Source organism: Solanum lycopersicum, chromosome 12 (assembly GCF_036512215.1).
Source record: "Solanum lycopersicum chromosome 12, SLM_r2.1".
NCBI classification, from domain to species: Eukaryota; Viridiplantae; Streptophyta; class Magnoliopsida; order Solanales; family Solanaceae; genus Solanum; species Solanum lycopersicum.
Genome location: NC_090811.1, coordinates 26592558 through 26608754, shown reverse-complemented (window position 1 = coordinate 26608754; position 16197 = coordinate 26592558). Strand labels below are relative to the sequence as shown.

General features: G+C 36.2%; 1 protein-coding gene across 1 annotated transcript; it reads left to right on the top strand.

Annotated features, from left to right (window-relative positions):
- Positions 1-14880: 14880 nt before the first annotated feature.
- LOC101260022 (nuclear transcription factor Y subunit B-7) lies at positions 14881-15600 on the top strand. The gene has a single exon (XM_010315837.4). The coding sequence runs from the start codon at positions 14913-14915 to the stop codon at positions 15486-15488; it is 576 nt and encodes a 191-aa protein (XP_010314139.1). The 5' UTR covers positions 14881-14912; the 3' UTR covers positions 15489-15600.
- The last annotated feature ends 597 nt before the right edge of the window (positions 15601-16197 follow it).

The following is a 16197-nucleotide window of genomic DNA, read 5'->3' as shown; positions in this document are numbered from 1 at the left end:
ATGTATTTTTCTTTATTTTTAAATTTCTTGGACATTTACAAGGAATTTTTTTTTGTTTTTTTGTACAATTAAAAAAAAGAGTGAATTTTTGTTCATTTTTTTTGTTTCGATATTCGAAGACATTAGTGCAGTTTGAGAATTTCTTGAGGTGTTTTCATTTATTTTTGTTGATGTTTATATCTTTTCGACATTATACAAAAATATAATTCTTTTGTTATTATTGGGACAGTAACGAAAGAAAACAAAATTTTGATAATTTTTTGTTTCGATATTCTAAGGGTATTGGTGAAATTTGAGATTTTGTTGGGTTGTTTTAATGTATTTTTCTTGATTTTTATATGTTTCGTCCATTTAAGAGAAAAATTTAATTTTTCTGTTATTTTTCGCACAGTTACAAAAAAAAGTGAAATTTTGATCATTTTCTGTTTTCTATCATCTTAGGTCATTTGTGATGTTTGAGAATTTTTTTAGGTGTTTTGACGTACTTTTATTCATATTTATATGTTTCGTACATTTACGAGGAACAAATAATTCTTTTGTTATTTATCGAACAGTTACGAAATAGAGTAAGATTTTGATCATTTTTTATTTCGATATTTTTAGGTGATTGGTGCAGTTTGAGAATTTTTTAGGTGTTTTAATATAATTTTCTTGATTTTTGAATGTTTCGTACAATTATGAGAAAAATTAAATGTTTTTGTTATTTTTCTGGCAGTTATGAAAAAAGGGCTAAATTGTAATCATTTCTCTCTCGATATTCTAAGGTAATTGGTTGAGTTTGAGAAATTTTGAGGTGTTTTGATGTACTTTTCTTGATTTTTATATCTTTCAGACATTACAAGGAAAAATAATTTTTTCGTTAGTTTTCGAATAATTGTGAAAGTGTAAAAAAATTATCATTCTTTCGTTATCCTAAGGTCATTAGTGCAGTTTTAGAATTTTTTGAGGTTTCTTAATACACTTTTCTTGATTTTTATATGTTTCGTACATTTACAAAGAAAATTAAGTTTTATGTTATTTTTCGGACGATTAAGAAAAAAAGTAATTATTTTTATCATTTTTGTTTCACCATTCTAAGGTCAATAGTACACTTTGAGAATATTTTGAGGTGATCTGATGTACTTTATTGATTTTTATATCTTTCGGACATTTACATGGAAAAATTTATTTTCTCTTATTTTTTGGACAGTTATGAAAATGTGTTAAATTTCGATCATTTTTTTATATTCTAAGGTCATTGGTGCAGTTTGATAAATTTTGATGTACTTCTCTTGATTTTTATATGTTAATAGGTTTACGAGTAAAAACTATTTTTTTTGTTATTCTTCGGACAATTAAGAAAAATTGTAAAATTTTGATCATTTTTTTAATATTCCAAGGTCATTGATGTAGTTTGAGAATATTTTGAGGGGTTTTGATGTACGTTTCTTGATTTTTATATTTTTCAAACATTCAAGAGGAATATTTTTGATATTTCCAGACAATAATGAAAATGAGTAAAATTTTAATGTTTTTTTTTATATTCTATGTCAATGGGCGCTATTTGAGAATTTCTTTTAGGTGTTTTGATGTAGATTTCTTGACTTTTATATGTTTCGTACACTTACGAGAAAAAAAATAAATTTTCTGTTATTTTTTGGATAGTTATGATAAATAGTAAATGTTGATAATTTTTTCAATATTCTAAGGTTATTGGTGCAGTTTAAGAATTTTTTGAGGTGTTTTAATGTACTTTACTTGAACTTTATATGTTTGTACATTTACACAGAAAAATGAAATTTTTATTATTTTTTCGGATGATTACGCAAAAGAGTAAAAATTTAAGCATTTTTTTGTTTCGATATTCTAAGGTATTCAATGTAGTTTGAGAATTTTTTGAGGTGTTTTCATGTATTTTGCTTGATATTTATATCGTTTGGAAATTGACGAGGGAAAATTAAATCTTTTGTTATTTTTTGGACAGTTCAAAAAAGAGTATAAATTTTGATCATTTTTTTGTTTCGATATTCCAAGGTCATTGGTGTAGTTTAAGAATTTTTTGAGGTATCTTGATGTACTTTTATTGATTTTTTTCCATTTTATATATTTACGAGGAAAATTATTTTTTTTGTTATTTTTCGGATAGTTACGAAAAAGTATAAAATTTTATCACAAATTTATTTCGACATCCTAAGGTCATTGGTCTAGTCTGAGAATTTTTTGAGATGTTTTAATGTACTTTTCTTGGTTTTTATATTTTTCGTGCATATATGAGGAAAAATAAAAAGATTCTTTATTTTTCGAATAGCTAGGAAAAAGAATAAAATTTTGTTCTTTTTGGTTTCAATATTCAAAGGTCAAAAAATATATATTTTAGACATTTATGAGGAAAAATTAAGATTTCGGTTGTTTTTGGGACATTAACGAAAAAGTGTAAATTTGTGATCACTTTTTTCTTTCAATACTTTAAGGTCATTGGTGCAGTTCGAGGAATATTTTGATGTAGTTTTCTTGATTTTCATATATTTCATACATTTTCGAGGATATTCAATTTTTTTTGTTATTTTTGGACAGTTACGAAAAAGAGTTTAATTTTGATAATTTTTTGTTTCAATATTCTAAGGTCATTTGTGCAGTTTGAGAATTTTTAAGGTGTTTTTGATGTACTTTAGTTTGTTATTTCAGACTGTGACGAAAAACTGTAAAAATATGATCATTTTTTTTATATTATATGGTCATTGGTGTAGTTTGAGAAATTCTTGAGGTGTTTTGATGTACTTTCTTGATTTTTATATCCTTCGGACAATACGAGGAAAAAAAATTAATGTTATTTTTCGAGAAGTTATGAAATAGAGTTAGATTTTGATCATTTTTTTATTTTGATATTCTATGGTCATTGGTGCAGTTTGAGATTTTTTTGAGGTGTTTTGGTGTACTTTTCTTATTTTTATATCATTCGGATATTTACGAGGATAATTTTTTTTCCGTACAATTGCGAAAAACGAGTAAAATTTTGTTCATTTTTGTTTCAATATTCTAAGGTCGTTGGTATAGTTTGAGAATTTTTGAGGTGTTTTGATATACTTTTCATGATTTTTATATCTTTCAGACATTTACGAGGAAAAATCAAATATTCGTTATTTTTACGACATGTAGGAAAAAGAGTAAAGTTTTGATCATCTTTATGTTTCGATATTCTAAGGTCATGGGTACAGATTCATAATTTTTTGAGCTTTTTCTTGATTTTTATATTTTTCAGACATTTACGAGGAAAAAATAATTTTTTGTTAGTTTTTGAACATTTATGAAAAAGGGTAAAATTTTGATCTTTTTTTAGTTTTGATATTAAAAGGTCATTGGTGTAGTTTGAGAATTTTTTTAGGTGATTGATGTAATTTTCTTTATTTCTATATATTTTGGACATTTACATGGAAAAATATTTTTTTTTTTCAAAAAGTTAGGAAAAAGAGTAAATTTTTCCTCATTTTTTAAGTTTCGATGTCTTAGGTCATTGGTGCAGTTTATGAATTTTGAGTTATTTTGATGTACTTTTCTTATTTTTTATATGTTTCCTACATTTACGAGGAAAACTTATTTTTTTCTAGACAACCACGAAATAAGAAAATTTTTGATCTTTTTTGTTTCGATATACTAAGGTCATTGGTGTGGTTTGAGACTTTTTGAATTGTTTTTACGAACCAATTCATCGAGTCATGATGACACCCACTACTAGGCACGCTAACCCATATCCCGGAAATGCTTGTAATGGGATTGAGGGTAGAAAACTAACCCAACAACACAATAAAAATAACAACATGAATTACAAATGGAAGGCGTAATAAGCCATAACGTTATATAAATAAAAGATCCCTCTCATAACCTAAAAGTCACAATGTAACGACCTATTTAGTCGTTTTGAGCAGCAGATTTTATTTCTGGAAAAACAGGCTGAGGCGACGGACCCCACGACGGACCGTCATGGGCACGACGGACCGTCGCAGGGTCTCGTTTCAAAACACTTAGAAAATCTGAAATTGGGTACTGAAAATCGACTCTCCAAACTTCGTAACGAAATGGCAGGACGGACCGTCACAGGTGTGACGGACCGTCACAGGTGTGACGGACCGTCACAGACTATTCAGAGAAATTGAGTCTGTGAACTCTGTGACGGAGCAGCAGGACGGACCGTTGCAGGCGCGACTGGCCGTCACAGACTGCATAATCCCAGTCTGGGTCGGATTTCTATATACGTTTTAAGGGACGTTTTTGACTATTCCTGCTTTAATTATGAAGTTAGTGGGTTAATGTTAACAAGTCTAATTACTTGGGGGTTAAAAGAGGTAACCTTAAGTTAATTAGTGGGTTATTATTGCCATCTTTTATTCTTAATTATATACTAATTAGGGTAAAAGAAAGAGGGTTTGAATAAAGAAAATTTGAAAGCACAAAAGAGGGAGAAACGAACGAACAGGGAGAGAAGAAGAACAAAGCTTTGGGAATTTGCTTGCTTGATCACTAGTCTTCGGTGGAGGTAGGTTATGGTTTCTCTTACGATATTCGTAGTAAACTCTTAATAGCGAATGATATGTATTGATAATATTGTAAACCCTGCTATGTGCTTAATTGTATGCTTGCATGAATGTAATTATATAATTGTGATTATATAAGCATGATGAAGTTATTGAATCCCAAATCTTGCAAAACCCTAATCTTTTTGTTAATGATGAGGCCTTGGTATAAAAGAAGGCGTGATGAACTAAAATAATGAGATTGATGATGCCTTGGTAAGAAAGAAGGCTTGATGAATTGATAGAAGGAGATTAGGGGATCGGGTGTCACGAACCGACACGTAGATTTAGGGGATCGGGTGTCACGAACCGACACGTAGATTTAGGGGATCGGGTGTCACGAACCGACACGTAGATTAAGGGGATCGGATGTCACGAACCAACACGTAGATTTAGGGGATCGGGTGTCACGAATCGACACATAGATTTAGGGGATCGGGTGTCACGAACCGACATGTAGATTTAGGGGATCGGAGTGTCCCGTACCGACACAAGAGGATTAATGAATATGAGGGAGCGGAGTGTTACGTACCGACACAAGAGAAATAAAGATAATGAATCTTAAAAGATGTTAATATACTCAATCTAATGAACATAATTCCCAAATGAGTATGGTATTGAGGCTTGAGTCCTCATGTGTGAACTTGACGGTAATTGTTAATGATATAGTACTTGTTGTTGCTACATGTTGAGTATCATAGTTGATTTTATGATATTACTTGGTATATATTGATTTCTATTTTGAGTTGGCCGATGATATCTATTCAGTACTCGTGTTTTGTACTGACCCCTACTTTTATGTTTTCTTCTTGTTTACTTATGGAGTGCAGCAAACGTGCCGTCATCTTCGATTCAACAGTAACTCTAGCCAGTCTTCATCACACCGGATCTTCAGGGTGAGCTAATGCTTCTAGCTTGGACTGGATCTTCTTCCTCATGTCTTGATGCCTTGAAGTTCCGGCATGGACTAGCTTTTATTTGTTTTAGCTTCTTAGAATACTCTTAGTTTAGTAATTTGATCATATATGTTCTTGTGGGGATGACTTCCAGATTTTGGGGATAATGATAAGTTTTGAGTTATAGAAGTTGATTATTGATTTTATTAATGAGTTTAAGTCTTCCGCATTACTTTCTGTTGATATTATATTGAAAATGTTAAGGTTTAGATTGGTTGGTTCGCTCACATAGGAGGGTAAGTGTGGGTGCCAGTCGCGGCCCGGATTTGGGTCGTGACAAACTTGGTATCAGAGCATTAGGTTCGTTGGTCTCATCACACAAGAACGAGTCTAGTAGAGTCTTAAGGAACGGTAGGGGGACGCCTTTACTTTTCTTTGAGAGGCTATAAGACTTTAGGAAAATTCCATTCTTTCATTCTTTCTTTCGTGCTATTACTTGGGTCCAATTGGTATCTAGGTGATACAAATTGGTATCTGACCATCTTCACTCTGTTTCACAGATGGTTAGAACTAGCGCAACAACTACGCCAACACCAACATCGGCAAGACAAGAAGCGTCCGAGCCAGCCACTGGGGCTGTAGCTCGAGGAAGAGTAGCGGCAAGAGGCCGTGGTAGAGGTCGTGGGAGGACGTCCTCTAGAGGAAGAGGACGAGCACCTAGCCCGTCTGATACTAGGGCGGTGACTCCTCCACCGACTGAGGAAGTGGTAAGAGAGGGTGAGGAAGGGGAGAATGAACAAGTGCAAAATAAGGAATTGCCACCCCAACCTACCCTAGAGATGATCAATCAGGTTCTCGCTTATCTTAGTGGGTTGTCTGATCAGGGTCAGGCCCCTCCAGTGTTTTCTGCACCAACACCTCCGGTTTCAGAGGTACAACATGCAGCCACTATGGCTCCTCGTATGGATGCCTCATTGGACATAGGCACGTTTCCACGTCTGACTACTGGGCCTATAATGACAAATGATCAGCATGAACTTTTCAGTAAGTTCTTGAAATTGAAACCTCCAGTCTTCAAGGGTGCTGAATCTGAGGATGCTTACGATTTTTTGGTTGACTGTCATGAGCTACTATACAAGATGGGTATAGTAGAACGGTTTGGTGTTGAGTTCGTGAGTTACCAGTTTCAAGGGAACGCCATAATGTGGTGGCGGTCACATGTTGAGTGTCAACCAACGGAGGCACCACCTATGACTTGGGCCTCATTCTCTAGCTTGTTTATGGAGAAGTATATCCCCCGGACTTTGAGGGATAGGAAAAGGGATGAGTTCTTGAGCCTAGAGCAAGGTAGGATGTCGGTCAATGCATATGAGGCTAAGCTTCGTGCACTATCCAGATATGCCACTCAACTTTGTTTCAGTCCACAAGAGTGGATTCGTCGTTTTGTGAAGGGGTTGAGGTCAGAGTTGCGGATTTCAGCCTTACAGGTGGCGGCTACGGGAAAATCCTTCCAAGAAGTGGTAGATTTTGTGGTAGAGGTGGAAGGAGTGAAGCCAGATGAATTCACCCTGGCATCGACATCAAAGAGGTTTCGAAAAGGAGGTGAGTTTAATGGTTCTTACACTAGAGGACAGGGTTCGGGAGGTTACTCAGTTCGACCCATTCAGTCTTCACTACAGACTGTAGTTGGGGGTCCACCTCAGACCGGTCAACACTTATCTGAGAGACCTATGCTTGACTCTAGAGAGTGTTATGGATGTGGGGAGACTGGACATATTAGGAGGAATTGTCCCAAACAGAGTTATAGACCCCCAATAGCCAGAGGTAGAGGTGGTCATGGTAGAGGCCGTTATTCTGGAGGACGTGGTGGTCGAGGTAATGGTGGTCACCAAAACGGCCGGGGTGATGGGCAAACTGGAGCCACTACATTACAACATGGTAAGGACAATAGACAAACAAACGAAAGGGCCCATTTTTATGCTTTCCCTGGGAGATCGGAGGCGGAGACATTTGATGTTGTCATCACAGATAATCTTCTAGTTTGTGATTACATGGCTTCTGTATTGTTTGATCCCGGATCCACACTTTCTTATGTATTTTCCTCATTTGCTAATGGTCTAAATTTACATTGTGAATTACTTGATATGCCTATTCGTGTTTCTACTCCGGTGGGTGAGTCTGTGGTAATTGAAAAGGTATATAGATCTTGTTTGGTGAACTTTGTGGGGAGCAACACTTATGTAGATTTGGTTATCTTAGAAATGGTTGATTTTGATGTAATTCTGGGTATGACTTGGCTTTCTCCGCAATTTGCAATCTTGGATTGTAATGCTAAAACGGTGACGTTAGCCAAGCTTGGGACAGATCCGTTAGTGTGGGAGGGTGACTACACTTCCAATCCGGTGCGTATCATCTCCTTTCTTCATGCTAAGAAAATGGTTAGTAAAGGGTGTTTAGCTTTCTTGGCACATCTCAAGGATGACACTACCCAAGTACCTTCGATTGAGTCAGTTTCGGTGGTCCGTGAGTTTCTGGATGTGTTCCCTGCAGATCTTCCTGGTATGCCACCAGATAGGGATATTGACTTCCGTATTGATCTTGAACCGGGTACTCGCCCCATTTCTATACCCTCTTATAGAATGGATCCCGCGGAGTTAAGAGAGTTAAAAGCACAACTTCAGGAGTTGTTGAACAAAGGCTTCATTAGACCAAGTGCCTCTCCTTGGGGTGCTCCAGTTTTGTTTGTAAAGAAGAAGGATGAGAGTTTTCGAATGTGCATAGACTACCGGCAGTTGAACAAGGTAACCATAAAGAACAAGTATCCTCTTCCTCGCATTGATGACTTGTTCGATCAGTTACAAGGTGCTTGTGTCTTCTCTAAGATTGACTTGAGATCCGGTTATCATCAATTGAAAATACGGGCAACGGATGTGCCAATGACTGCTTTTAGAACCAGGTATGGGCATTACGAATTTGTAGTGATGTCTTTTGGTCTTACGAATGCCCCTGCCGCGTTCATGAGTTTGATGAACGGGATTTTTAAGCCATATTTGGATCTCTTTGTGATCGTATTTATTGATGATATACTGATATACTCTAAAAGTAAGGAGGAACATGAGGAGCATTTGAGAATGGTATTGGAAATGTTGAGGGAGAAAAAGCTTTATGCCAAGTTCTCTAAGTGTGAGTTTTGGCTAGATTCAGTGTCCTTCTTGGGGCACGTGGTTTCTAAGGATGGAGTGATGGTGGATCCTTCTAAGATTGAGACAGTGAAGAATTGGGTAAGACCTACTAATGTGTCAGAAATAAGGAGCTTTGTTGGGTTAGCTAGCTACTACCGCCGATTTGTCAAGGGATTCTCTTCCATTGCTTCCCAATTGACGAACTTGACTAAACAGAATGTTCCATTTGTATGGTCGGACGAGTGTAAAGAAAGCTTCCAGAAACTCAAGACTTTGTTGACTACTGCACCAATCCTTACCTTGCCAGTGGAAGGTAAGAGTTTCATTGTCTATTGTGATGCATCCTATTGTGGTTTGGGTGCAGTGTTAATGCAAGAGAAGAATGTGATTGCTTATGCTTCAAGACAATTAAAAGTGCATGAACGTAACTATCCAACTCATGATTTGGAATTGGCCGCGGTAGTGTTTGCATTAAAGCAATGGAGACACTATTTATATGGGGTTAAGTGTGAGGTCTATACGGATCATCGTAGCCTACAGTATGTCTTTACTCAGAAAGATTTGAACTTGAGATAGAGGAGATGGATGGAACTACTGAAGGACTACGACATCACTATTTTGTATCATCAGGGGAAGGCGAATGTTGTAGCGGATGCTTTAAGTAGAAAGACGGGAAGCATGGGAAGTCTAGCTCACTTGCAAGCTTCTAGATGCCCATTGGCTAGAGAAGTTAAGATTCTGGCTAACGACCTTATGAGATTAGAAGTAAATGAGAAGGGAGGATTTTTAGCTTGTGTGGAGGCAAGATCTTCCTTCCTTGACAAGATTAAGGGAAAACAGTTTAATGATGAAAAATTGATCCGGATCCGAGATAAAGTGTTGCAAGGAGAGGCTAAAGAAGCGACAATCGATGAGGAAGGTGTTTTGAGGATTAAGGGAAGGGTACATGTACCCCGCGTCGATGATTTGATCAACACTATTCTGACAGAGGCTCATAGTTGAAGGTATTCGATACATCCGGGTGCAACCAAGATGTACCGTGACCTAAAGCAACACTTTTGGTGGAGTAGAATGAAGCGTGATATTGTGGATTTTATTGCCAAATGTCCAAACTGTCAACAAGTAAAGTATGAACACCAAAGGCCCGGAGGAACACTTCAGAGAATGCCCATTCCTGAATGGAAGTGGGAAAGGATTGCAATGGATTTCGTGGTTGGTCTTCCAAAGACAATGGGTAAGTATGACTCTATTTGGGTGATTGTTGATAGGTTAACTAAGTCTGCTCATTTCATTCCGGTCAAGGTGACTTACAATGCAGAGAAGTTAGCCAAACTTTACATCTCGGAAGTGGTGTGATTGCATGGGGTTCCACTCTCCATTATATCAGATAGAGGTACGCAGTTTACTTCTAAGTTTTGGAAAACATTGCATGCGGAATTGGGTACTAGGTTGGACCTTAGTACTGCGTTCCATCCTAAGACCGATGGTCAGTCTGAGCGAACGATTCAAGTGTTAGAGGATATGCTTCGTGCATGTGTGATAGAATTTGGTGGTCAGTGGGATAGCTTCTTACCCTTAGCAGAGTTCTCCTACAACAATAGCTATCGCTCAAGCATTGATATGGCCCCATTTGAGGTACTATATGGAAGAAGATGTAGGTCTCCCATTGGGTGGTTTGATGCATTTGAGGTTAGACCTTGGGGTACGGACCTTCAGAGAGAATCGTTAGATAAAGTGAAATCTATTCAAGAAAAGCTTCTAGCGGCGCAAAGTAGACAGAAGGAGTATGCAGATCGGAAGGTTAGAGACTTGGAGTTTATGGAGGGTGAACAAGTCTTGTTGAAGGTTTTGCCAATGAAAGGTGTGATGCGGTTTGGTAAGCGAGGTAAATTTAGCCCAAGGTATATTGGTCCATTTGAAGTACTTAAGCGAGTAGGGGAGGTGGCTTATGAGTTAGCCTTGCCTCCAGGGCTGTCCGGAGTGCATCCGGTATTCCATGTGTCTATGTTGAAAAGATACCATGGGGATGGAAACTACATTATCCGTTCGGATTCAGTTTTGCTTGATGAGAATTTGTCTTATGAGGAGGAACATGTTGTCATTCTAGATAGAGAAATTCGCAAGTTGAGATCAATGGAGATTGCATCCATCAAAGTTCAATGGAAGAATCGACCCGTTGAAGAAGCCACTTGGGAGAAGGAGGCAGATATGCGAGAAAGATACCCACATCTGTTTACAGATTCAGGTACTCCTTTTCGCCCTTCTTTTCCTTCTTGTGATCGTTCGGGGACGAACGATGGGTAAATTGGTATCTATTGTAACGACCTGTTTAGTCATTTTGAGCAGCAGATTTTATTTCTGGAAAAACAGGCTGACGCGACGGACCCCACGACGGACCGTCATGGGCACGACGGACCGTCGCAGGGTCTCGTTTCAAAACAGTTAGAAAATCTGAAATTGGGTACAAAAAATCAACTCTCTGAACTTCGTAACGGAATGGCAGGACGGACCGTCACAAGTGTGACGGACCGTCACAGACTCTTCAGAGAAATTGAGTCTCTGAACTCTGTGACGGAGCAGCAGGACGGACCGTCGCAGGCGCGACGGGCCGTCACAGACTGCATAATCCCAGTCTGGGTCGGATTTGTTTATACGTTTTAAGGGATGTTTTTGACTATTCCTGCTTTAATTATAAAGTTAGTGGGTTAATGTTAACAAGTCTAATTACTTGGGGGTTAAAAGAGGTAACCTTAAGTTAATTAGTGGGTTATTATTGCCATCTTTTATTCATAATTATATACTAATTAGGGTAAAAGAAAGTGGATTTGAATAAAGAAAATTTGAAAGCACAAGAGAGGGAGAAACGAACGAACAGGGAGAGAAGAAGAACAAAGCTTTCGGAATTTGCTTGCTTGATCACTAGTCTTTGGTGGAGGTAGGTTATGGTTTCTCTTACGATATTCGTAGTAAACTCTTAATAGCGAATGATATGTATTGATAATATTGTAAACCCTGCTATGTGCTTAATTGTATGCTTGCATGAATGTAATTATATAATTGTGATTATATAAGCATGATGAAGTTATTAAATCCCAAATCTTGCAAAACCCTAATCTCTTTGTTAATGATGAGGCCTTGGTATAAAAGAAGGCGTGATGAACTAAAATAATGAGATTGATGATGCCTTGGTAAGAAAGAAGGCTTGATGAATTGATAGAAGGAGATTAGGGGATTGGGTGTCACGAACCGACACGTAGATTTAGGGGATCGGGTGTCATGAACCGACACATAGATTTAGGGGATCGGGTGTCACGAACCGACATGTAGATTTAGGGGATCGGGTGTCATGAATCGACACGTAGATTTAGGGGATCAGGTGTCACGAACCGAGACGTAGATTTAGGGGATCGGGTGTCATGAACCGACACGTAGATTTAGGGGATCGGGTGTCACGAACCGACACGTAGATTTAGGGGATCGGAGTGTCACGTACCGACATAAGAGGATTAATGAATATGAGGGAGCGGAGTGTCACGTACCGACACAAGAGAAATAAAGATAATGAATCTTGAGAGATGTTAATTACTCAATCTAATGAACATAATTCCCAAATGAGTATGGTATTGAGGCTTGAGTCCTCATGTGTGAACTTGACGGTAATTGTTAATGATATAGTACTTGTTGTTGCTACATGTTGAGTATCATAGTTGATTTTATGATATTACTTGGTATATATTTATTTCTATTTTGAGTTGGCCGATGATATCTACTCAGTACCCGTGTTTTGTACTGACCCCTACTTTTATGTTTTCTTCTTGTTTACTTGTGGAGTGCAGCAAACGTGCCGTCCTCTTCAATTCAACAGTAACTCTAGCCAGTCTTCATCACACCGGATCTTAAGGGTGAGCTAATTCTTCTAGCTTGGACTGGTTCTTCTTCCTCATGTCTTGATGCCTTGAAGTTCCGGCATGGACTAGCTTTTATTTGTTTTAGCTTCTTAGAATACTCTTAGTTTAGTAATTTGATCATAGATGTTCTTGTGGGGATGACTTCCAGATTTTGGAGATAATGATATGTTTTGAGTTATAGAAGTTGATTATTGATTTTATTAATGAGTTTAAGTCTTCCGCATTACTTTCTGTTGATATTATATTGAAAATGTTAAGGTTTAGATTGGTTGGTTCGCTCACATAGGAGGGTAAGTGTGGGTGCCAGTCGCGGCTCGGATTTGGGTCGTGACACACAAGTATAGAGCTAGCAAAAAAATGAGTACAAGTCCCAAAAGTGGACCACAAAAACAAGACTGTCTCAAAAAGCAAAAGACAAGTATAAATACAGAACGAGAAAATCCAGGACATTATGTGCTCACCCTCACCTCCTAGTATGAATGTAGCTGGCTCGAAATTAACGATGATAGCTAGTGCTCGGACATGCATCGCGAAAACAGATTCAGAGTGTATGTGTGCCAAAACGACAGGTACCATGTAAACATCATACGTCGATTGAGCAAAAAAAACAAAAGTAATATGAAATGTGAAAATCTAACATACTAATAAAAATAAGCATGACGGAACATCTAATATGTATATACACAACGTACTTACACACAAAGAGAAGGAAGTAGCTAAGCGAACCCGATCGGGCTTCCATAATTTGACGTGTAAGGTCGTGCAAAATATGAAAGTAAAACCCAAACAGGCTCCGATAAGCCCGACAAGGAGAAAGAAGGGATATTTTAAATGAAGGAAGAGGATCCCATGAAGTTCACAATATTACCACAAACTTTCGAGAGTTGTACAGAACTAATCCAAGTGTCCGAAGCTTACCCAAAGCTAATAGGGAAATAAGAACTTGAAACCAATTGCATTTCATATTCTTCAAGTCAATTGAACAGTCCAATTTATTCAAAGTAGAAAACTACAAAAGTTTTTTTTTCTCCAAACAGAATAAAACATATTCTTAGATTATCACGTAGAAATATTTTTCTTTTCAAATAGTCTTCTATCTCTAACATTTCAACACAATATTTTATCAAACAAAAATATACATCTCTCATTCTACAAATTAGTGAATTTTAAAGGCAACACTATTTTCCAACAAAAATTATTCAAAAAACATACGATTTGCAGAACTTTTTACAAAGACACACTAATAAATATCAAATTTGTTAGCATTTAGAAACTATTTTCCTCCTTAGATAAATAATAAGAAGGTTACATGGTGTAATTTTTAATCGGAATACCATCAATATTTCTAGTACATTCACACTTCGACCTTGCAGAACAATGCGCCGAATTATGGTGAAGTAATGCATTTATCTTCTACTTCCATGTTCAGATTCTCTCAATCAAAGAATACAAGAAATATCATTAGTATAATAATTCCTTAAGAATGTTGTTCATCTTGTATTCTTAAATACTTAGAACAAAACTTTAAAGAATTTGGTAAGACACAACAAAGTTTAAGAACATTTTCACAACTAGAAAATTAAAGCTAGTGGAGAAACTAGAATCAGAAACATATTAGAAAAAATGGACGAAATATTTTTTCTAAAGAAGAATTGTTGTCAATCTATGTTTAAAGAATCTTACTGATCCCAACAAACTTTGCAGAAACACAAAGTTACCAAAGTTTAATGAACTAGTCAAAAACAGTAGAACATAATTAATTCAGAAATATAAAATCTGTAACACATACTAAAATCTGGAAAAACAAAATGAAGATCAAGTCCATTGAATGCACATTATCTCCTTAAGAAAATTATTTCCCTTTAGTATTCGAGGTTTGATTTGGAGTATGTCCTCTCATGATAGAATGATCTCAATCACTAGCGTATTGATATCCAAAACGCTGGTGTTAGCGAGCCACTCAACGGCAGTAAAGTACACTTAGAATACTAGATTTAGTAGTAGTAAAAAAAGTCCAAAAATTTCGTTATTTTTAATGAGAGAAAATCCGTCTATTTATAAAAAACAGAGGGTTGTTTGAAAAAGTTCTTATTGTGCTTTACCGGAAAGGTCACAAACCTTAGAAAAAATCATAATCTTTAGGAAAGATCACAACTCTTTATAATTACACAATATTTTGTATTTTTAAATAATTATTATCATGATTTTAGAAGTGAGACTAGAACGAGTCTGAGGGTGTAGACAAATGGAAATTGATGTTGGACCTTATAATTTTCCAATTTTGATGCCTAAGTTATTGGTAGTAATGCCAGTTATGCTATATGATATATTAAAATATATTATTTTTTTGTTTGAAAATTAAAGGTAGAGATAGAGGAGATGGAGGATGAAAGGGGAGGAAATTGTGCAGAAAGTAGTAGTAGTACATTAATGCCAATGCCAATGAATAAAGAACAAGATCGGTTCCTTCCTATAGCTAATGTGGGTCGAATCATGAAGAAGGTAATCCCAGGAAATGGAAAGATCTCGAAAGATGCAAAAGAAACGGTTCAAGAGTGTGTATCAGAATTTATAAGCTTTGTTACTGGAGAAGCATCTGATAAATGTCAGCGTGAGAAGAGAAAGACAATCAATGGTGATGACATTATATGGGCCATTACAATTCTCGGGTTTGAAGATTACGTTCTCCCTCTTAAACAATATCTTAACAAATATAGAGAATTAGAAGGTGAAAAGCTAAATGTTCCAAAGCACGTTAACCAACAACAACAACAACATGCTGCAGATCAGATCAAGCCAAATTTTTCATACAACACTACTACTACTGTATATTCTCCTACACCCCTTCTTCCCCAAACTTCATTTGTTCCAACAGATCAACCTTTTCCTTTGCCTTTTTCCCCCAACTCACAATTACCTAAACAGGAACACCTTGATTCTATGGGACACTGGTAATAATAATATATATTATTTTTTCCCTTTAATTTTGTCATATCATGTAATGTAATTAATATATTATTGTACTAAACAAAAGATTATTATACAAATACGTATGACTTTCCACTTATTTCTTACTATATACCGTACCAAACATAGCATGGGGGTTGTTAAATTCTATTCGTCTAACATACTTCATTACACCTACTTTTACCATTACTTTTGTCTTGTTTTTCTCTAGTCTAGTTTCATATGTGTGTGTATACATATATACCACTCAACAAAACCCATCGATCTATGTATTATTTATTATAACTATATATAGTGATATGATTATCTTAAAAGGAATTTTTAAATTACTTCCTTCCCCTATATAGAATTAGCAATCCCATTTTTATCATGTAACTATATTAAGAAATGATAAGTAAAAGGTATTCTTTATTATTTGTTCCTTAACCTTCTTCAATAAATTACACATTCATTTAAGAATAACACTTACCTATCTTATTAGCGTTAATATAAGAAAATATGATTAATTTTTATCTTGACATCGAGTCTCTCTATTTATGATTCGCCGGCCCAAACATGATAAAGAACTTGCAATATTTTTGGTAGGATGATTAGGAGATCAAAGTTCCCATGTCTTGGGAGGATGGCTATTATATTCTAAAGTCCAATCATCTAGACCGGAAAGTTCCCCCAGAGAAGGCCATGGAGAGGCATGCTA

Excerpts from the sequence above, each read along its gene's own strand:
- LOC101260022 (XM_010315837.4), top strand. The coding sequence starts at position 14,913 with ATGGAGGATGAAAGGGGAGGAAATTGTGCAGAAAGTAGTAGTAGTACA.